Genomic DNA, 21,350 nt, shown 5'->3' with positions numbered 1-21,350 from the left:
TGAATTGTTTGGTTGTCATAATAAAATATAATGTACATATATCAAGAAAAAAATTATATTAAAAATAATTAATCAATTTAAAATTACATTAAAAACGGATAATTAATATAAAATTTTTCACTTTGAAATATCTTTGAAATAAATTTGAAATTAATCTTCAAATAAAAAATAAAAAAAACAAAAAAAAAAACCAAATACTTTTCACATTAAAAATACAATGATTTTTTTAGAAAATAATTTTATACAGCTAATTACATACTACTCAAGAATATAATTAAATAAAAAATTGTGTTATAATGTGTGTATGTAAGAATATGTATATATATACGTACATACTTGTGCTTTCCATATGAAGCGGCACTCTGGATCCAACGGCTACTTGGTTTGAATATCCCCGACCCACCGCCTCGTCAGCTCCACCATCGCCTGCTCGCCTGCCTGACTGAATTCTATCTCGCAACATTGTTCAAGCCACCGATTCAATCCTATCAATCTCCGTTTCGAATAGTTCGTGCTTACGATTCCTGGCTTCAGCGTGAAGACTCACAAATCCAAAGTACACTGTGGTGCCTTAAATCCTTGGTGATCCCACCCCTACAGTCTCTAGCCGATAGCCCTTCAACCAGTCGGCAGTTTCATCAACGCAAGGTGTTGGGTGCATGGTGAAATTAGTTGTTCCTGCGGTTGTTGTTGCCTCAGTTATGTTTCTCAAGGTATCGAGTGGGAGTGAGTGCTGTTTAAAAAAGCCTTTGAATTTTGGGTGAGGTGGTCGACAAGTTTTCAGTTGATATGAAGAGCGGCGGTGAATCTGGGGAACGGAGTGGTGTGAGAAGACAAGAGGTAGCAGGTGTGAGGAGAACAGCGACTCTAGACGCGAGATCGGAGACTCCGAGTGGGGGAGAGAAAGGAATGGTTGCCAGCGGCGGCGATGGAGTTTGTGAGGCTGAAGTTATAAATCTCACTTCTTCCGATGATGAAGGATCGGGCGGGAATTCAGGTGGGTGAGGAAATTTTGACTTTCTCAGCTACGCACAAGGATTGGCATTAAGACTAAGGATTTCAATGTCAGAACGCTGATCGGCGCTGTTCTATACATTTTGTGTACCCTGTAGTTCTGAGAAGTTCACCGTGCTGAGTACCGGAATAGAGAAGAGCTGTTATATTTGCCAATCTGTGTTGGGGCAACACGAATTTGCATCGCGAATATCGACAGGATAGCCATATGGCATGTGGAGGTGTTAATGTCTGTAGGCTGAATTGCGAGATTGGGACATAGAGAATAGGTCAATATTAGGATATACACAAGTTTGACCTGTAATTGATTTATGTAGGTCTTGATTTTGGAACGAAACAGCGGGGAGATGAGGCGGGGGGATCGAACACAGTCCAACAAGTGTTTTTGCCCCATACGCCGAGAGGGAGACGTCCTGTGCGGATAGAGAATCCCGCGGACTTGACTCCCAACTTCCGTTCTGCAGCAGCAATGGCTGGGTGGGATGATGAGACTTTGCTTATGCTTGCTGTGGATTCACCAGCGCTGAATAGGTTGAACCCAGCAGTGGAGGGAAGTACACCCGAGGGTCCCTCTCGTGCCTCAAATTGTTCAGCTACCTGTAGGGGCTGCCTTGAATGTCGTGATCGGAAAAGAGGGATTCGCACACCTGGGCAAGCCGCTACCCCACTTAGTGCAGCACGAAGGTAATCCACGCCTTTCTTTTTTCTTTTTTATTTTTCTCTGCACGAGGATTCCATTTCAGTATCTCCATGGTAGTGCTCCAGCGGCAGCGTAAAGCTTTAACAATTCCAGAGCAGAAGGAGTCTCAGTTATCTCCTCGACGTGCCATTCTGTAGACCCAGGAGATTACGCCGGGTCTCTTCAAACGAAGAACCCATAATTCCTATTCCAATGGCCGTATTGAACGACGAAATTGATAAGTGTGGAGCTCCAACAATGAAAACTGAAGGTGCGGGTTGGTACTCAATTTCATTGATTTATCAACTAGGTATACTGTATTTATTGAGATGGATGTGAAGATGAAGCATGAGTAGTACTCTCAAACTCCTTGCTCACAAGTACATTGAGCATTCGAGATATCTGTTAATTTTCAAACTGCCTCATAGTGATCTATATCCTTCTTGTGCCCGTAGGTAGTTTGCAGCAGCATCCTTCTAAAGATAAAGAGAACAAGAATCCCCAACCTTGTGCCAACATAACTAGCTTGAGAGGCAGAGAAGAACCTGCAGTGGCCAACGTGTCCTATAACAATGCACTTCAGCTGGAGAAATTAAGAGAGGAACTCACTTGCGTGGTAAGCATTTTCCAAATACTGATACCTGTTTTCACATTATTGACATACTTCCATCGATGGAAAGGCTCAAGGAAGTTTCTCGTGCATGGATTTTTCGTTCTGCTCCAAATGTTAATGCACAGAACCAATCCTCACCTTTGTAACAGTATCTCCTCTCATTTGGAACATACCGCTCTTTTTCCAAGTAAAATTTTCACTGATAGTTTGAGCCAGCTTATCGGTTGGATAAAACTTTTCAGCTTTGGACAAGATTATTTATCTGGTGTTAGGGAGTATCTGATTAGACTCTTATTATTACCTAACTTGAGTAGTTTTGTGCTGCTCCCTAACTCACTGCGATCAGTTAAGGAGACCTCTAATGTGACTACCTGATTTCATAAGAACTTGTAATTTGAGATTTTGTTGGAATGCAGATCTGCTTGGATATATGCTTTGAACCCTCCACCACAATCTGCGGTCACAGGTAACCGATTTTAAGCCCAAACAGGTTTTTCTTTTTTCTTTTTTCTTTTTCATTTTCTCTTTGTTTGTGTACCCATCATTTGCTAATATCCTCTGCGGGGTCCTAATACTTTTAGCTTTCATGATTTCATGTCACTTCAACTTCTCTGTTACCATACCCAGCTGATACATCATGTATCTTCTGGAGTCGAAGACGTCGCTGATCATACTGACAAGAGCCTGAACTGTTTCAGCTTCTGCAGTGGCTGCTTGCAATCTGTGTACCAAAAATGTGGAATGCGCTGTCCAAAATGTAGACAGCAGTTGAGGTGTGTTTTTCTTGCCTTCATTTGTCTAGGAATATCTTACTAATATCGTCTACAATTTTTTAAATTATAGTTGAAGAACTCTCTCCGACATAGTTCTAGCTGACACTTAAATTCAGTTTTTGGAAACCGCGCCAACCATGAAAATTTGCACGTCTTCTGAAATCAAGGAAACTTGTAAATTCAACCAAGGAAAAATTTTGCAGTATTCAAAGCAGACCAAGGTAGACTACAGACAATGAAATGCTCGATAGAAGCGCTTCCAGTGGCAAGTTATATCATCGCCATTGTAGAAAACAATTGGTGCTAGGTGAATTGCAGTATTGACATGCTCGTAGCAAATGAGACAAGTATTGTAGAGTCACCGTGTCATCCGTCGTCTAAGGCTAAATTTTCGTGTTACAGAGCAACCAGTAAATTTGATTGCCCAATCAATACAGTTTTGTGGAATACGATTCAGTTGTTATTTCCCCAAGAAGCTGCTGCCCGATTGAAAGATCAAAAGGAGAATTGCCCAGGGAAAAATAACAAACCCGAAGGTGCCCCAGTGAGTACTGAGTCTCAAGTGCGCCCTGGGGTAATTCGAAGGATCAGTCGTCCCACTCCTTGGCGAGAACTGAGTAGATCTTCAAGAGGTACGGAACGATTGCGGCCTAATGCAGGAAGTCTAACATTTGCAAGGCCAGAGCGGTTGCGGCTCACGGCTAATAATCTGACATCGTTCCGAAGAGCGTCGGAAGTACTCGAGTCGGGACAATCGACTGCCGACTACCCAAATCCTTCCAGTTTAAGAGTGGACGGATATCAACAGCTTTTGGGTAGAAGATCAACCCCTTCATATAGGAGTAGGCAGGAGGCGGAAGATGCAGCACTAGCTGCAAGACTGCAGGAATCTTTCATATCTGAAGCAGGGCTATGAAAGAACAACGCCTGTATCATCTTCGTACTTTACTATCTGCAAAATTTTCGTATGACATGGGTTGTAGAGAAAATAAATGATATTATTACATGGAGCATGTCCTTTGGTAATTGTCCACAAGTAGATGCCATTCAGGTAGTTATTGCACTTATACAATGTAATATGTCGTCAGCAAATATGTTACTGGTCAGTGGTTCGTGCATGGTTTGTTGCTGCACATTGTCTTATCGTCAAAACGTGAACACAAATTGGAATGGGCATGTACATGTGCGTTAACGACAGACATCGTAAAAGATCTTAAATGAGGTTTATCTACTTTTCTTCCAGTGATTAGTTATTTCACATTGTTTACATGCTCAATGCTACATAGTCAACGAAGTGAAAAGAAACTATTGAGTATACAACTTTCATACGACGAATTGACAACTTTCATTTCGTTCAATTGTTAAAAGTATTTAATGCTCGTGCCTGTTAAAACTAGCTGTGCAGTATTTTGTCGTAGCAGTAATTAATCTCTTGGTCTACTCGGCTCTCGGGTTTTAATTTCTGGGGCATTCAGAGCTGACGCAACTAGGATTCGCTACCAATTCTGCTCTAATGTACAAATTGGCACAAAACTGTGCCCTACATGCGCTCCAAGAGCACTGCTCACTACTGAGGCATGTCCAGTCTCTACATGATAATAATGCTATCACAAACTTACTCAGGCGACAGAGAATTACTCATCATAGGAATTTCCCAGTCTACAGCGTGTAGGCTAGTGAGCTTGAAACAGAAGCAGAAGTTTTTGAGTCATCTTCTCCAGAAGAATCCGAGATGGACGACGCACATTCCATGGACAAATATTGACTCACAACTTGGGACCTGTGCCGTAGATCGTTGAAAGAAATGCCTCCAAAAGTAGCGCGCAGCTTTTCTTGCCCCTTGAAGCTGTGATCAAAGTTGTGATAGTTGTCTTTGATAGTTTTGAGGGTGTCAACCACCCTCGACATGCTGGGTCTTTGAGCTTCCTTCCTCTTCAAGCACCAGAGAGCTAACTCAGCGAGCTTCAAAGCTCCCTTCATCGGGCAATTTCCTTTGATGCGCGGGTCTAAGATGAGTTGCAGCTTGGATTCATCTTTAAGAAAAGGAGTTGCCCATTGCACGAAGTTCTTCTCGTCGCACATGAAGAATGAGTCGCGGCTGTACTTACCAGTTAGAAGCTCAAGCAAGACGATGCCGAAGCTGCGTACGTTGCTCTTAGCATGAGTCTGGCTTATCTTCATCGCCTGAACACAGAAGATTATCGGAGCAATGGTTAATAAAACTGGTTTTGACGTGGTTATGGTTCTTTAAGACAAAAGAAAAAGAAAGAAAAGAATTACTCTCAACAGATGGATGCGCTTTGATGAGGGATTAGAGGATCACCGTTGTGAACAGAAATTTCTTGTCAGCAGGCGAATTCGTCACTGTCAAGCCATAGCCAGCCAACCTAGGCGTGTAATCCTTGTCCAAAAGTACGCAGGAGGATTTGAATTCTCGGTACAAAACTTGCACAGGAGCTCGGTCGTGAAGGTACAAGAGACCACGAGCCGCGCCGAGGACAATGCTGATTCGCGCAGACCAATCCAACTGGATTTTGGAACGAGTTCCGCTAAGATAGTCGTGAAGGTTGCCATTAGGAGATAGCTCGAATACAAGCAGACGCTCTACAATCTTCGCGTAGTCTAATTTCACGTCCTCGTGCGAACAGTAACCTTTGACCAGGCATATGTCGGTGTCTGGCAACTGCGCCATCAATTGAACATCCGCTTTCCAGTCCTTCAAAGTCTGCATATCAACCACGCAAGAGAACACTGTCAGGATTGTTGAGACGAGCACTCTCAAGAATACCAATGGCTTCGTTTCCACCCACAAGAAACGAAAACTCCACCTGACTATCGATGGCGGCAAGCCGAACCACCGCCATTTCTTTCATTGTGTGCTCAGCAGCCCTGTTCTTCATACTCGCCCGATATACGGCGCCAAACTCCCCTTTCTCCATACAGCATCCCGGTGCAAAGTCTTGTGTGGCATCCATAAGCTCCTTGAATTCGTAAGATTCAAGACCAGGCAACAATTTGGTCGCCACAGACGGCGGCGGAAGAGGCAAACCTCGAGTAGAGGATTTTTTCGCTCGCCGAGCACTCCATGATCCAATCTCGCTCCGAACCAAAGAAGTTAATGACGATAGCTGGCTGGACGGAGTGGAGACTTCATAGCTGCCGCCCGAGTTGAACCGCAGCTCTGAGGTCGACAATGAGGAACCATTCCCGCACTGATCATCCTTCGGCTCCGGTAAAGGCAGCCAAACAGGCTTGGCACCACTTGGGGCGACTTTCGTATTCAAGACCACGGGTGGAAGAGGTTGCGGACGCCCTCCAAAGCTTTGATTTCCAGCTGTTCTACTGACGCTGATTCTCGCCAGAGTCTCCGCCCCCGAGGCACAATCGTATGAGAACGTGCTGAGAAGAGGATCTGAGAGGGTTCTGAACGACGGAGATTCCGCAACACTGTCGGCTAAAGCAGGAGGAGAAAACACGAAGGATTCTTCCGTGGCTTCAGTGTCAGTATTCATAATCGGCGCCGCGGCTTGGACGGACAATGCAGTCAATTTGTGGTCAGTAAGAGACTTTCCAAACCTTATTGTGGATATTTTCTTCATGTCCAAGACAGAAGAGCTGTCAGTGGTGAAAAGCTCCACATCTGGATCGTCGTTGCTGAAGAATTCGCCCTTGGAAGAGGAGCTGGATGAGGAGCTGGCCACCTCGCGCTTGTGTAACACGATCATGGAGCATGTGAAGCACCCGAGCAGTCCAAACTCTGTCACCGATTTCCGCGATGGAAATTTGGACTGTTTCGGTGATTCCTCCATCATCAAACTACTTGGCATGTTGGCTACGAATCAAATTCTTAGCGGCGCAATCCAGGAATGAGTCTCCAGGGATTAGTTCCACCTGGCTGCAGCGGTTACATTGATAGCTGACACAGAGAGTGGCGAAGCATCTGCAAAACGCAAGTACACACTTCATAATTCAGATACAGCTAGTAAATTGCAGCATTGATCAGAACGTCGAACTGTCCCTGCGGACTGACACTGCACCAGTTAGCAATATCGAGGCCGTGTGAACTAGATCATGCTACGAACAGTCCAAATGTGCAGCACTAGAACGAGTCGCGAGAGAGAATCTCACCACAAGCAATCGATCTCGAATTGGCGGATATCAGACAGATCTTGAGTTGCAATGTGAGGTACATGAAGGTTCACACCACTGCATCTCCTCGAACGCAAAAACTTGCGTGGACACCGCCTAATGCAGCCCCTCACATACACAAGGCCATCACGGTATTTACTCCAAGAAGGATATATGACGACAAACCGACTCAAGGAGCGACTCCCGAGGAAGCGGCCGCCAAGACCATCTGAAGGAATCAAGGACCAGTTGACCGAGTTCTCACGAGAAGGCTCCGAGCGGGGATGGAATGTCGTAGTGCACCCAGCCAACCAACCATACGGCAGATCAATTCTTCCCGCTCCACGCCCAGCTCCCCCGCATCAATCAACCAAGACTGATTCAATCCATCACCTTTCAGCCCTAAAACTAGAATCGCTCCTGGTGACGACAAACTGCAAGTATGGGAGCGAAAGATCCAGGTGACGGGAGAGGCAAGAGCGAGAAAGGCTCCACCGAATTTAGGAGCTAGCCCAGAGTCTGGGGGGGGCGCTTAGGGGGGGATTTCGACGGGAGCAGTGCAGGCATGATAGCAGCTCGTCACGCCATATTCGTGAGAGCTTATATATAGAACGGAGCACCAGTCACGGTCGGGTTTTAATAGCAGTTCCGTCGTGTCCAGCTGGGTCAACCGTTTGGTGTCAATGGCGCAGCAACTGGGGGCCAGGATACTCCCTGTCAATCACCCGCCGCGAAGGGTGCCTGTTGTTGCTGCTGCTGCCGCCGATCTGCCGCTTTGTAACGCCTGTGTTGCCAATTGCTGCTGCTGCCGCGCCATCGCCACAAGCGGTACTTGTACTTGGGGTCCTCCGGCTTCTTGCATGATCTGTACCCAAGTCTCGGGGGAACTGGTGCCATTGCGCATCCTCCTTCAACGCCATCGCTGTTTCCCTTCTTCCTACTTCTCTGACGGGTCGTTAATGGTCAGTCGATGAGATGTCGTGGTGATGAACGAACGAACGAAACAATGCATGAATGTTGTGCGATTATTGCCCCCCCATCCCCTTCACTTGATCATTCGTTAGTTCGTTTTTCTTAATGCTCTTCTTGTCTGCGTGGATTTTGAGAGGCTGCGTGGATTTTAGTTCATTTTATTCAGTGTTTATATTTAATTTTCTTGTGTTTGTGTGAAGGTTTAAGGTTTGTTGTTCTAGGTTCTTTGTGACCACTGAAATTCTTCCCTGCCAATTTTGACCAGGAGATGATGATTGATTGTCGATTGAAACATTTGTGGTTAGTTTGGACTGTTGATTTGTTGCTAAAAACACAGTTAGAATCACTTGGCTGCATGTGCCAACTCCATGTTTGACCTACATTTCACTATTTTTACTAATATCATTTTCAGTATGTAAGATTGATTAATGTAGTTCAAACCAACACAAAATTACACTGCAATGATTGATTTTTATGAAATACATAAAAGATTTGCATGCTTCCAATATCAAAATCTAATCTAATAAAAAGGTAGTTAGTAGCAGTACTGCAAGATGCATTGCAATAATATTCATTGAATGAAAATTAATGACAAATAAGGAATGACAAAATGGGATGAAGGCAAGCAATACCAAGGCTTGTTATAACAACAAATGGGAGGTGGTAGTATACAAAGAGAGTTTTACAACTTCAATAAAGAAGAGGATGGGAATGGAAAAGAAAAAAATAGATGTTGTATAAACAAAGATTGTTACACACAACACATTGAGTACTTCAAATCAATTATAAAGTATGTAATCTAAATTAAATGCACAACTAATACCCTCTTAGTAAAAGAATAAGAATCTTCATACAAATAAGTCAAACTATCTCCAACACCACAAAGAGAGGATCCAAGAGTGCAAGTGAGAGTAGAAAAGAAATCCTAAAGCTTTACTAAATAGCTAATTACCATAGCCAAGCAAAATCCTTACAATAAGCTTTTTTCTCTCAAAAATCACTCATAAGACTTGACTTAATAATAATGTTAAATGAAGGGATTTTTTTGCCTAAGTATTCAAACCCTAGTTGATGTTAACAAAGTCGACTAATGGAAAAAACTAAATGGATGAAAAAACCACTATACCACATACATTTGACTAGATTTGGCACTTGATGCCATATCATGTGATATAGAAGAGAAGGTGAGCATCCAAAGAGATGTGAAGAGACAAATGAGTTAGGAAAAAAATACATATGTTTTACTTAAGGTAGCCAAACCATTTCCAATAATTTAAGCATTTTGATATATTTTCAATATGTGTATAAAAAATAAAAATAAAATTCTATGTAGAGAAATAAAAAATCAGGAGGATTCTAGGTGTTTTCAAATCATTTTGTGCAAAAACATAATTACTATTAATGTTTTATCTCAAGATTTGATTTGATACAAATCTGACATATAGATCAACCTAATTTCAACAAGTGGCTGGTCACAAAATCAAGAATGCTTGATTCTAGCCAATTTTTTTGAATTGTCATAGTTTTTTTTAATTCCTTATCCAATGGCACTATGGAATTGAGGCAAAATGTGAAACTATAAGGTGTCAAAAATAATCATTATTATCATGTCAAGTTAATTGGAAATACACCAACCTATAGGTCAGAAATGGGAGGTGATTAAGAATGGGTTGACTACAGTAGTTGAACCTAAAGTTTGCTTGTTGTCCACACTATTGTAGTGGTGAGACATCACCCTGACTGACTGTCCAATATCATGTGAATGGATGCCCTTCTATAAGCTGCGTATGCCCATCATGAAATTTACATGATAATTTACCAGATTGGTAAGAGAAAATGTGCGCATGTTATGAGCTTTGAGAAAAGGAAAGCCATTCGGTCACCCTAGACACCCATGTAGAGGCTTCGATTGAATTTGTGGGGCAGGCACCATTTAAGAACTAGAAGTTAACCTGTTTTAAGTTTCAATCGAAGGTCCAATAATGTGCCTGCAATTCCTCAAGAAAGTGAAGGGCTCTGACTTGTGTGGAGCGAATCGACTGTAATCTTGACTAGCCTCACTCCATACAAACGTGGTTACCTCGAGTTTAAATGATAAAGCCTACGAAGCTCAATTTAGCAGGATCTATAGGAGTGTTAAAGTAAATGGTAGGCCACGTTTGGAGGTTTCTAGGCCGTAATGTACCTTATTAAAGCAGAACGCGGTGGGTAGCTCATGGTCATGCAGATATTTAAAGATAGGCTGCTTTTTCAGAATTATTTCAAAAGGGTAATGAGGATACACCATGACGGTCCTGACTTGATCGGTAAACACAGAAGGTTGATGACTCTACTTCCATAACAAGGGAGCTCTACCTTTGTCATGGGCAGCTGGTTCCACACGATTGCAAATGTCCGCATTTGCCGTCGATACGTATGATGATTTCTTGAAGTGGTTAGTCACGCAACGACTGTCTTTTCCAGAAACTCTTGGTTGACATTAGGTGAGTCACAATCGGGTAGTTGGATCGTTTGGGATAAAACGTTCCATGTTGTCAAGTAACCAAGGTGTGAAACAAGAGAAAACATTCAGGAAAATTCATGTTGCAGTTGTGACAGCAGACAAATATCTTAAAGGAACAGTGGCTGGTTGGCTAAAGAAGCAGGTCCGGCTTGTCGGGCCCACACCAGAGGTAAAACAGTTTTATTGGAAGCCAAAATCACATCCGAATGAGAAAAAAAGTCTTCTCTCTGTTCGCGCTTCAGTACTAATCACAGACATCTATGCTGGACCATGATTTGGTGGACTAAATGCTACCCTGTTGATTTGGAATAACAAAAATAAATAAGTCCTGTTTAGAATATATGTAAAAAGACATTGACCAAAAGTTTCAATCCTGGAGAACTTGATGTTCTCTAAAAGCGTTAAAAGTTTGACCAAGGTCTTGCAGTATATAATCTATAATAAAGCTGCAGAAGGTAGTTGAGCAAAGGAAAAATGAGGATGAAGTTATTCTCTAAAGAAAAAAAGAAAAAGAATCATATCATTTTGAATAGAAATTCTAAAGAGGCAAATGTACAACTACAAATTTCCTGATTCAAACCCTCATTCGTACTGCAGCGCAGGCCTCCCCGCAATAAGAATAGTAGATGTGTGTGCATAACTTGGAAAAGCCTGCACACGGATCACATGTCAATGACCGCTTTGCATTTGAGATGTTCACGAATACTTTCAAGTAAACAAATGATATTTTAAGAACCAAAGGGAAGAGAAGAGGGGATGCAGCTGTAAAGCATTTGCAGTGTTCAGCCACTTATTAAATGGAAAAACCACAGAAAGTATTAACCTACTGACCAAAGTTAAAAATCCACAAAGATCACAGATATGTACACTGATGAAGAGGTTTCTCCAAATTCAAAACTGAATTCCAAATTACTGGACAGAAGTGCACAACACACAGTGTCCAACTCCATTGCATCTGCACGAGTATAAAGTACGATACTAGAACACTAGTAAGCAGGTGAAATCCTTAAGACTTACCTAAAAAGAATACTCAGAACTGTAGATGCAAGGCAAATCCGCTGCTGTAATGAATGCCACCATTCGAAGCTAGCACACATAGTCTTCTCTCCATAGTTATCTATGGTTAAATTTTAATTCATTGGAAGCAATTTTCAGGACTCCTAAAATATTGATTGAGCCAATACTCATATCAGCAATCTAAAACATTGAAATGTGGTGATTAAATCCTGTTTACAAACGAACAATGTGTCAGTAATACTATACCAAAAACCGAACAAAGAAAACAAACCAATCATATCACAAAAGAGACTTCAAAGCCAGGATAACGTGTGTTGTTAGATTCAGTACATGGAATGAAAAAATTACAAACATGATCTGGCTTTGAACATAGATAAGCAACATTATAACAAAAATAGACCAGCGTAAACGAATGGTTCTCACAATTATCCTTGATCTCCCAGGCTTATGCTGTCCACCTTCTCAACAATCGTGTATTCGGATTCCACATCAGATGGAACTGATGCAGGGGACATTTGTTCTCCTACTACTGCAAAACCTCCATCCTTCACCTCCGGACTGCTTTCCTTGATTATGTCTGGTGTTAGAGTAGGAACTATGTCACCCACGTGTTTCCAGGTCATGTCCCACATGTTGTCCTGGCTTGGTTTAGTTAGTTGCACCAGGATCCCTTGAGAATGCATTACCTGCAAAACCAAATTCTATAAGCGGAGAGAGGTTGTGTATATCACTACTAAACCATGAGATGTACATACTTTCAGTCATAGAAATCCAAAGACAAACAGAATTTAGACCAGACAAGAAAGTAGAGTACGTATGAAACGCTTCATAGAATGGTACTCATTACTAACATGAAAACAGACGAGGCTAGGCAGAAGACTCAATCACCTGCAAAATATTTCGAAGAAGCTCAGGTATAAGCTCCTGCAGTTTTTCACTGCGTTTGCCGCGAAATTTGGCGTTTATGAACATTTCCATACGTTTCAAAACTTGGAGCCACAATGACTGAAAAGTAGGTAAGGTAACAAGCTGAGGCAGAAACTGTAAGTAAGACTTTGCGAGAAACTTGGTTGACAAAAAAAGAGTATCCTCCATGCCTTGATATTCTTTTGGGTGCCTAACAGCAAGATCCAGTAGCTCATCCAATAGCTTTAAAACCACCTGAAGAAACAATTGAGAAAAACGCGAGGAAACATTAAAGAAATAGAGAAAACCCGGGTAAAAAAAAAAAACAAAAAACAAAAAACAAAAAACAAAACAAAACAAAAAAAAAAACAAAAAAAAAAAAAAAAAAAAAAACAAGGAAACTAAATCGACATATAACACATTCAAGCAATACCCAATGAAGCATCCTCACCTAACCTCCATGCTAAGGATATCGATGTGCGAAAATGCATCTGAGCTTTCAGCATGCTGCCCTTTTTAATAACGATCCAAAAATTTGACAGACTAATCAAAGTATTAAAGCCACAACAATAGATTGGCCCTTCTAGACATCTGACCAAATCAGACCTCCATAATTGGGCATCTGGGGAACACACCTGTTCAAGAGATTGAGCCAATAATGCTGGAGTCAAACTGATCATTTCTGCTGCAGAAAGGCAGCCTTGCAAACAAAGAATAGCGTGATCTCGCACTAGTTCTCTTTGTTCCAAGCATAATTTCATCAATAACTGCGCCAGACGCACCCACATCTCAGTTAACTCCTGAGAATGTCTGGAGAGTCCTTCCACGCTGTCAGTACCAGAGGCATCTGCACCCTCGGAGTGAACTTTTGACCATAATGTAAGACGTCCCACTGAATCCAAAAGTAGATCCAATGCACGCACAGACCGTCCCGGTCCCCCAACTCGAGCTTCTACAAATGCTCGAGCTGCATCTACACAGAGAACATAATTTGCAGGAGTCAAATGAGCTCCGGCTTGCATAATATACATAAGAGCCTCAAATCCTGGCTCAGAGGCCCGTGGGTGTCGGGCTGTTACGGTCAAAAGCGATGTCACGGTTCGCCAGCCCATCGGTGACTTGATATGTGCTGCATTTGTCCGTACTAAGACCATTACTTCCTGCGTTATTCGCTCACAAAATGCGTCTGCCACTCGGGGATCAAGCCTCAAAACGAGTTGCAATGATCTAAGGAGCTCTTCCGCCAGATCTTCCTTATAAGGAAGTAGACGTTGACAAACCCTCAATAACCCAAAGACAGCCTTCTCAACCAGCAACCCTGGGAAGACAGACGTCTGAATAATTCCAGCCATGTGTTCATAAACCCCTTGCCACAGAAGCATGATGCGGTCCCGGTTGTTGAGGGTGATTGTAATGAGGAGTTCTAAGCACAAGACTGCTGTATCCTCATCCTCTGCTGAGCCCCCACTCTTGTGAGGCCTGCCCGCGGACCATACAAGTGCTCTCGCTAATTGTAACAGTGACTCAGCTTGCAAGAATTTGCTATCAGTAAATATCTGGTGTATGTGACAAGATTCAATGGTTCTAAGTGCTCGCTGCTGAGCAGCTAGTTCTTCCTCTGTAGGGACTGCGGGTGGCTCATCAGACTCCAAAGACAGCAGCTGACTGAACCTCGACATCAAGCCTGTATTACGACGCCGATGTCGAACACGTTCAGGCATTTGAATCCTTGTCGACGACGATCCTGCAAGTTTACTATGTGCTGAGTCGCCTGCAAAGCTCCCAGCATAACATGATCGGTGATCATGCTTGTTCATTAGCCAATACAATCGATAAGAAGTGTCAAGGTAAATAAACGAATTTTAAACTACTATGCAAATCCCATATGCCTCCTAAGTCGCACTTACCGAACCCATGACAAATAGTACACACACTTACAAACAAGAGCAGCATCTTACAAGTCAAATATGTGTTCCACAAGAATCCATTCTCACCTGTTGTATTAGTTTTCTCTACTGATTCGTTGGCAACTTGAGCAGGCAAGAGCCCAACCTTCTGCAGCCGTAAAATGCAATCTAAGATATTTCGCCAACCAGTCCTGATGAAATCTCCATATTTGTTTGCAATGTTGAACACTGCGACTGTTGCCATCCGTGCTTTCGTATCACCTCCAAATGCGATAACAGGTTCCTCTTCAAGAGGAAAAGGGTTAAGTAATGTTGTAAATTTGCAGAGAGAAACCACAAGGTCATCCAACACATCCTCCAGACGGTGGCTGGCAGATAATTTGGCCACTGCGAGAAATCCGTCGATGCATAGTTGCAGAACCTACACATATTTGTAAGATTGCTGATTAAAGTCTGCTTGTATACTCGAGTGCCTGCGTGCGAAATAACAAGCACCACAATAAATATTGCATCAACTTATTCACATACCTCTTCATCCTCTGCATGGTCAAACACGACCGATAAGGCAGCAATGGAAGGACCCGATATGATGGGAAACATGTCATGGTCTAAAAGAGGCCGCTCATCACAGTTTATGTACGGTGTAGTAGACACTGATCGACGCATCACATCGATCCACCGACTGTGAGTCATGTTCGCAACGCCAGCCTCACTAACATATGAAATGCGGATTTCATTATGCACAATTGAGTGGTACAGTTCAGCCAACATCTGTCGTGGCAAGTCTTGCCCATCATTGATCTTTCGCAAATTCCTAATGAAGTCATCCTCTGTCATCTTGTTTCGCACCTGAATCCCAGAAACAACGTCAACTGCTTCCCCAGATTTGCCAAAAAATTTAAAGACGAAAACCCAAAAACAAAGAGAACAAAAACAAAACAAAAAAAGGGTCAAGTAATGATCACAAGGGAAAAGTTATTCTTGATGCTGCTAGACAATCTGAAAGGAGCGTCTAACATGATTCTGAAGGTAGTTACGAGAATTAAAACATTCACTCAGCAGTCGCAATCGAGAGTAAATGCACCTCGAGCCTCATGTATCTTTTAAACAAACAAAGATTTCTTCAGAAGTAAATATTAACTCTTTCTCAACAGATTTACTACACGAGCTTCATACACTGACACACATCAATATAAATCTAGATCGAGAACAATTCATCCAGTGTACACAAGATGGAGATGGATGAAAGCACTTGCGCCAGAACGTGACAAACCTGCTTGTTATGTTGATCGGTATTCAACATAATGACCGAGTACGACAGAACAAAAGCCACGTCTTTGCTGGCAAGGATACCTTTCGATTGTTGATAGTACCTATCGGCAAAAGCCTCCACAACTCTATGAATCTTTTGTGCTTCCCCAGGCAATCGAAAACTCTCCAAGAAAAGACGCAACGCCGAATCTATCCTCATATTGCTAAAATCAAAAGTTTGGGCAAACTCATCCAACACTCGAAGACAAAACTCATCAGGGTCTCCAAGGTAATCTCCAATAACGGTCTTGTTTAATCCTGTTGAATACCTGCAGTGAAGACTGATACTCATCACAAGACCAAAATTGCAATATCGAAATAACTGGTCCAAACTAAGAACTACTTACACATGCGATTCTGTTTTGATTGAATATTTACAAAGAGTGCCTAATATATAGATCTAGTAAATTTGGAAGAGCGGACGTATCCACCTTCCAAAATAAAACAAAAAACTATTCGTTTTTACGGTGTCTTTCCTCCACAGAGGGGAAAAAAAAAAAAAAAAAAAAAGTTCTGTTCACGACATTTCTAGCTTAAACATTGGACATCGGAAGTATTGTTCACGACCTAACAGGAAAGAAATGCTTCCGATGTCCAGTTTAAGCTACAAGGCTGCTAATAACATAAATGCATAGAACTCGACAACCATATATGTAAGACTAACTATAAAAAGAAAGCGCATGGACATTGACCACTGCCAATATTAAAAAGATTATTTAGTCATCGCCGGTTAAATACCTGATAAAACAAGCCACGCTTTTAGGATCTAATTCGGAAGGAAGCAACCGCATCCCTTGTAGAAACTCGAGACCTTTCTTGGGGTCCCGATTGAAGTGATCAGCTCCTATCATGAGTCGGCACTTGATGTACTTCTGATGTTTTACAAATTGAACCCAGCTCGAAGGATCATCATAATGTTCACACTTCAATGTCCAAAATGGAATGTATTCCTGGTTGCCAGCTCCCAGATTACTTGATGCAAGAACTAGAATTCCAGTATCAATTCTGTCTGCCATACTTCGTACCACAGCAAGCAATCCTTCTAATGCTAGTACATGCATAGCTGATAACGGGCAGTTGACCGGAAAAGCACTCTTAGAGAGCAGATTTCCTAGATCCTCAAAAGTGTTGCTTAGTGTGGTATCACAATCAAAATTTGCATACATTTCAGGCATGAATGTAGGCTGACGGCAAAAGTCAACAAGCGCTTCCAGAGCAACTTCTTGCTGCTGGTATGTGGCCCCGTGCTTGCCGGATGCAAGACGGATCAAGACAAAGGAAAAGAAAGCCTCCAACTGAAGCTTGACTAGTCCCCGAAGATGATGGTACAGATTTAAAACAATTCCAAATACTAATGATAGAACTATTGGGTTCTGCGAAAGTCCAATCACCATCAGATTTCTGAAGAGCGTATCTTGGATAAGATCTAATAGTTTAGGATGCTTTTTGAAGGCATCACCTCCCAGCTCAAGTGCAGAATTAATCAGCATCAGGGCGAATTGTGGCGAATCTTCGTCACTGGCCAATACAAGCTGGCCAGGGCTTAGGAGGTCCGCGATATTCAGAAGGGAACATAAGAAACTGAAAATTTCGACCATGCATGGTACACCGTAAGCCGCAACAATCGAATCCTCTGCACTACCAACGGTCTCAATGGCAGCATTTTGACTTCCATCGCTTCCGTTCAGGAGATGTGCAACGGCATCCTTTTCAGAGGGCTCATCACTAACAAGCACAGGTTGTTCAGCTTCTGCTAAGTCCGAGCTACCATCAGCAGAAGAGATACTACTTGTGTTTACGAGACCACTGAGCTCATTTGCCTCCTCTGATCCAGACTTATTCTGCCAGAACCAAGCAATAAAAAGGTGAGCTCCTCAATGATCAGTATACAAGAGGCACAGAAAGTAATATATTACCATTCAATACCTTATAAATTATCAAGAGTTCAGAATACATCAAAAGTTCAGAATAGCCGGCATTTTAGCAGGATGTATTTCAGCCCACATTGTCAACCTTTACCAAGCCTGTGCGAAAATCTTAATCAGCATGTCAGCCTATATAGGCATTCAAAATCTGCATGCACAATGTTTCGTTTCATTTGTGTGTGGATAATAGCAACAGATTTTTAAAGAAAATATCCAACACAAAGAGACATACAAGATCCTTCCCAGCACTGGAACTGCTTTCTGTGTTGTGTGGAGCAATCTCGATCGCCAGAGATGTTGGCTTCAGGGAAGGTAGATGAGAGAAGACAGCTCGGACAAGCTCATGCATTGTGTAGCGAGCTGTACGCTGCAAGAGCTCCCCCTTGCTACCAGCTTGATGAACCACTCGAAAAGTGGTGTTCACGATGTTGCAAACATCTCGATCACTCAATACTGCCCCAACTCCACTTTTTAAGGAGACTAACAGCACCTAAAAATCAAAGGATTTACCTCATTAGTTGATAGCAACCTAGGGAAGACATAGGGAATTCAGAGAAGTATAATGAAGGAGAAAGCTGAATTAAAGAATCTAACATTGAGAACGGGTTATCCACCACTAATAAAACCACCACAATTCATGTCAATGTCAAAGTAAAGTGCAATAATATCAAGCCAAAAAGCAAGCTCATTTTGTCCAAATTTGGGGCCTAGTAATTCAAGGATTCCTGAACAAATCTTCATGAATTTAAGAAACGTATATTGCGGAAGTGTCTTCATCCATATTAGATCGAATGTTTCGGAGGATTACATCATAATGTAGGGCCAACTACTACGAATCGTCACGAGGTTCTCATAAGTTGTGGTAAAGGCTGTGTTTAGAAATCAACTCGACCCTCTCTGGGTCAAAAAGGAAAAATGACTCGACTTTAGAAACACACATACCTGCAAAATCTTCATTAACACGACCTCCTCTGACGCTGGATCGGTAACTTCAAAACGACAACTCGTCACAGAATCCACAATTTTGTGCATTGCAATGTCCACGTTAGCGGTCTGTACGTCAAAGATTTCTAATTGAACCATCTTGTACACTGCAGAGAGTGCCACACCCGTAATCTGCGCACCGGTCTCATCTGACCGTATTACATCTAAGAAGGGGGAGAGATACAGGCAAGGGTCGATAGATGGCCATGGTTGCTGCCAAGTAAAAACGAGTCGTCGAAGTCCCTTCAAGGACCTGATGAGGGGATGCTCCAGCTGGTCATCGCTTGCAGAATACCGACCCGCCCATCGTGCATTACGACGCATCACGGCTAGTACGGCACTGACCTCAGAATTCACCATACACGCCAAAGTTCCCTTGCTTCTCCTAGCTTTATCCCTCCACCCGCCTTCCATCTCTGCTCTCGGGGTTCCAACAGATCGACTCATTGACGCATCAATTTCTCAAAAGTCCCTCAAAGCCATGCACTTTCACATCCCCTTCAAACCTCCAGCACCACACTTCCGATCCCAAATAAATCGAGCCCTCTAACTCCTGGAAATGGCCCTAAGCTGGTACCCTAACTTCATCCAGCTCCAATAACAACCCCCAGAACTAGCTCAAACCTTCAACACCTTCAATCCAGCCACAATTAACTGAACTACACCATCCATCGCAAGAGCACGCTCTCCTCAACCCCGATCTACAAGTCGCGACCTCTCTTCCACGTCGATAATACACCCGCATCCATCTGAAAAAAAACCTTTTCCCACCAGTTTCTCCACCGGCTGAACAGATAAAAGAATTAAACAAATATACCACGACACATGCTGGCGAGATTGCGAAGCAGTCGAGGACCTTGGCAGAGATCGACGCTGCAAAATGCCGCCAAGAGTGCGGCCTAATGCAGCAACAAAATCGCCATAGCCATAGCTTGTCCTCCTCGTTCCGCTTTGGCTATGGCGTCCCAACATTCCCCTGATCGGGCATTGACCGTGAAACTTGGGCAGACCCGGACCGATGGGATCCGTGCATAGTATGTGCATTCCAAAACACGGCGTATATCATTGAGTGGTATACGAGTGTACAGTTCCAAATGAGGCTGTCGCGTTCACACTTCCTCGTATTCGATAAAATCATTGCGCATTTACGAGTCAAAATACTGTAACAGACCATTGCATTATAAGAGTTGCTCGGTCAGACGGGTAACAGTAATTTTCGCTGTAGGGTAAACCCTGAGTAGATCTGCTCTCTAGGAAAATAAAACAGAACTTATGGAAATGTGAAGCAGTCCAGTAAAATAGAAAATTCTAAGACTTACAACATTATGCATGTGTAATAAATGATAATGTCACTCTACACCGAGTTCTAAGTAATAATCTTTGACTTGATGGAATGTGATATTAGTTCATCAACTTCTAGAGTACTCTCCATGCACGTCAATCTTAAAATAAATGGGTTTTTCTTCCTCTAAATACAAGACAACTTTATAATCCTACGTAATGATATTTTCAAATAAAAATAACAGAGTGCAATATATAAAGAAATAAAAACCATTTAATAGGGATGAATTCATAAAATACAAAATTATTCTTAAATTAATTTATTGATTTATTAATTTCAAAACAAACAAATAAAATCCGTCATTTAAGAAAATAGAGTCAATTTATAAAATATCAAGCACAAATATGGATTCAGTTTAACTCTCTTATTAAATCAATACAAAGACTTTTTAGACATGTTAATGTATAATAACAAATATAAAAAAAATATTATTTAAGAATATATTTAATCAAATTTAACTCATATATTTGTAAATATATATAATCAAATTTAACTCATATATTTTAAAAAAATTTAATACCTAAGTATTATATAATATATAATATAATTAACTTTTTTTCAATAGTTTTAATTTAATGATTCTTTTATTATTTAAAAAAGAATATTGATGTTATAAAAAAATAGTATACATGCCTTAAATAACTTTAAAAAAAATGCTTAATTAACAATTTTTGTTTTTATTCTTATTTTAAAGATAAAAAATTAATTACACAAAGATATTTGATGTGAATATATATATATATATATATATATATTTTTTTTTACTCATATTTTAAAATTTATAAAAAAAATAGGTAGAAATATATTAGATATAATATCTTTATTAAATAAAATTAAAGAAGTTTTTTAAACACAGATTGTATCTTTAGATTCTTTTAACTATGTCATATGGCTATTAAAAAATAAAATTAAGAATTTCTTACTTTATCAAAGCCATGTTAGAAAGAATGTACAATTTGGACACTTGGAGACACTTTATACAATACTCATTTGACAACTTTGACAACTCAACTTGAAATTAGACAAAAGACCAATCTAAAAATTTATCAAAATATAATAGAATAACTTATCTAGTTAAAAAATTTTCCAACTCAATTTGTTTAATTTACTTCTAATGTGAAGACTTAGCAATCAATTGTTTTTTATCCACTAATTATATTGCTCAAGTCCTTTGTTTACTTGACAATTGGCCAAAGTGCAAAGTGTCCCTTAGACGACATTCTTCATTGTTCATAAAAAACTTTCACAAGATTTTTTTGGTAGCTAATATATGTAG

The 21,350-nt window shown here is 41.3% G+C and overlaps 3 protein-coding genes across 3 annotated transcripts; 1 reads left to right on the top strand and 2 right to left on the bottom strand.

The window, feature by feature from the left end:
- The first annotated feature begins 468 nt into the window (after positions 1-468).
- On the top strand, positions 469-4,197 carry LOC112287102 (uncharacterized). Its single transcript, XM_024529770.3, has 7 exons — positions 469-997; positions 1,332-1,698; positions 1,852-1,964; positions 2,149-2,309; positions 2,723-2,772; positions 3,005-3,079; positions 3,482-4,197. The coding sequence occupies exons 1-7, from the start codon at positions 790-792 to the stop codon at positions 3,993-3,995; spliced, it is 1,488 nt and encodes a 495-aa protein (XP_024385538.1). The 5' UTR covers positions 469-789; the 3' UTR covers positions 3,996-4,197.
- Positions 4,198-4,405: 208 nt separating this feature from the next.
- On the bottom strand, positions 4,406-7,492 carry LOC112287101 (putative serine/threonine-protein kinase PBL18). Its single transcript, XM_024529768.3, has 4 exons — positions 7,208-7,492; positions 5,908-7,019; positions 5,403-5,804; positions 4,406-5,263 (listed from the first exon to the last, which is right to left on the bottom strand). The coding sequence occupies exons 2-4, from the start codon at positions 6,904-6,906 to the stop codon at positions 4,739-4,741; spliced, it is 1,926 nt and encodes a 641-aa protein (XP_024385536.1). The 5' UTR covers positions 6,907-7,019; positions 7,208-7,492; the 3' UTR covers positions 4,406-4,738.
- A 3,313-nt stretch (positions 7,493-10,805) lies between these two features.
- On the bottom strand, positions 10,806-19,818 carry LOC112286635 (ARF guanine-nucleotide exchange factor GNOM). The gene is made up of 11 exons (XM_024528701.3): positions 18,691-19,818; positions 17,981-18,238; positions 16,562-17,664; positions 15,786-16,092; positions 15,041-15,361; positions 14,600-14,933; positions 13,241-14,376; positions 12,588-12,860; positions 12,123-12,385; positions 11,700-11,908; positions 10,806-11,333 (listed from the first exon to the last, which is right to left on the bottom strand). The coding sequence occupies exons 1-9, from the start codon at positions 19,177-19,179 to the stop codon at positions 12,125-12,127; spliced, it is 4,482 nt and encodes a 1,493-aa protein (XP_024384469.1). The 5' UTR covers positions 19,180-19,818; the 3' UTR covers positions 10,806-11,333; positions 11,700-11,908; positions 12,123-12,124.
- Positions 19,819-21,350: the final 1,532 nt, after the last annotated feature.

This window comes from Physcomitrium patens, chromosome 9, assembly GCF_059467195.1.
Source record: "Physcomitrium patens ecotype Gransden chromosome 9, ASM5946719v1, whole genome shotgun sequence".
Lineage (NCBI taxonomy): Eukaryota > Viridiplantae > Streptophyta > Bryopsida > Funariales > Funariaceae > Physcomitrium > Physcomitrium patens.
The sequence above is the reverse complement of the archived record's forward strand: the minus strand, read 5'-3'. Positions and strand labels throughout refer to the sequence as shown.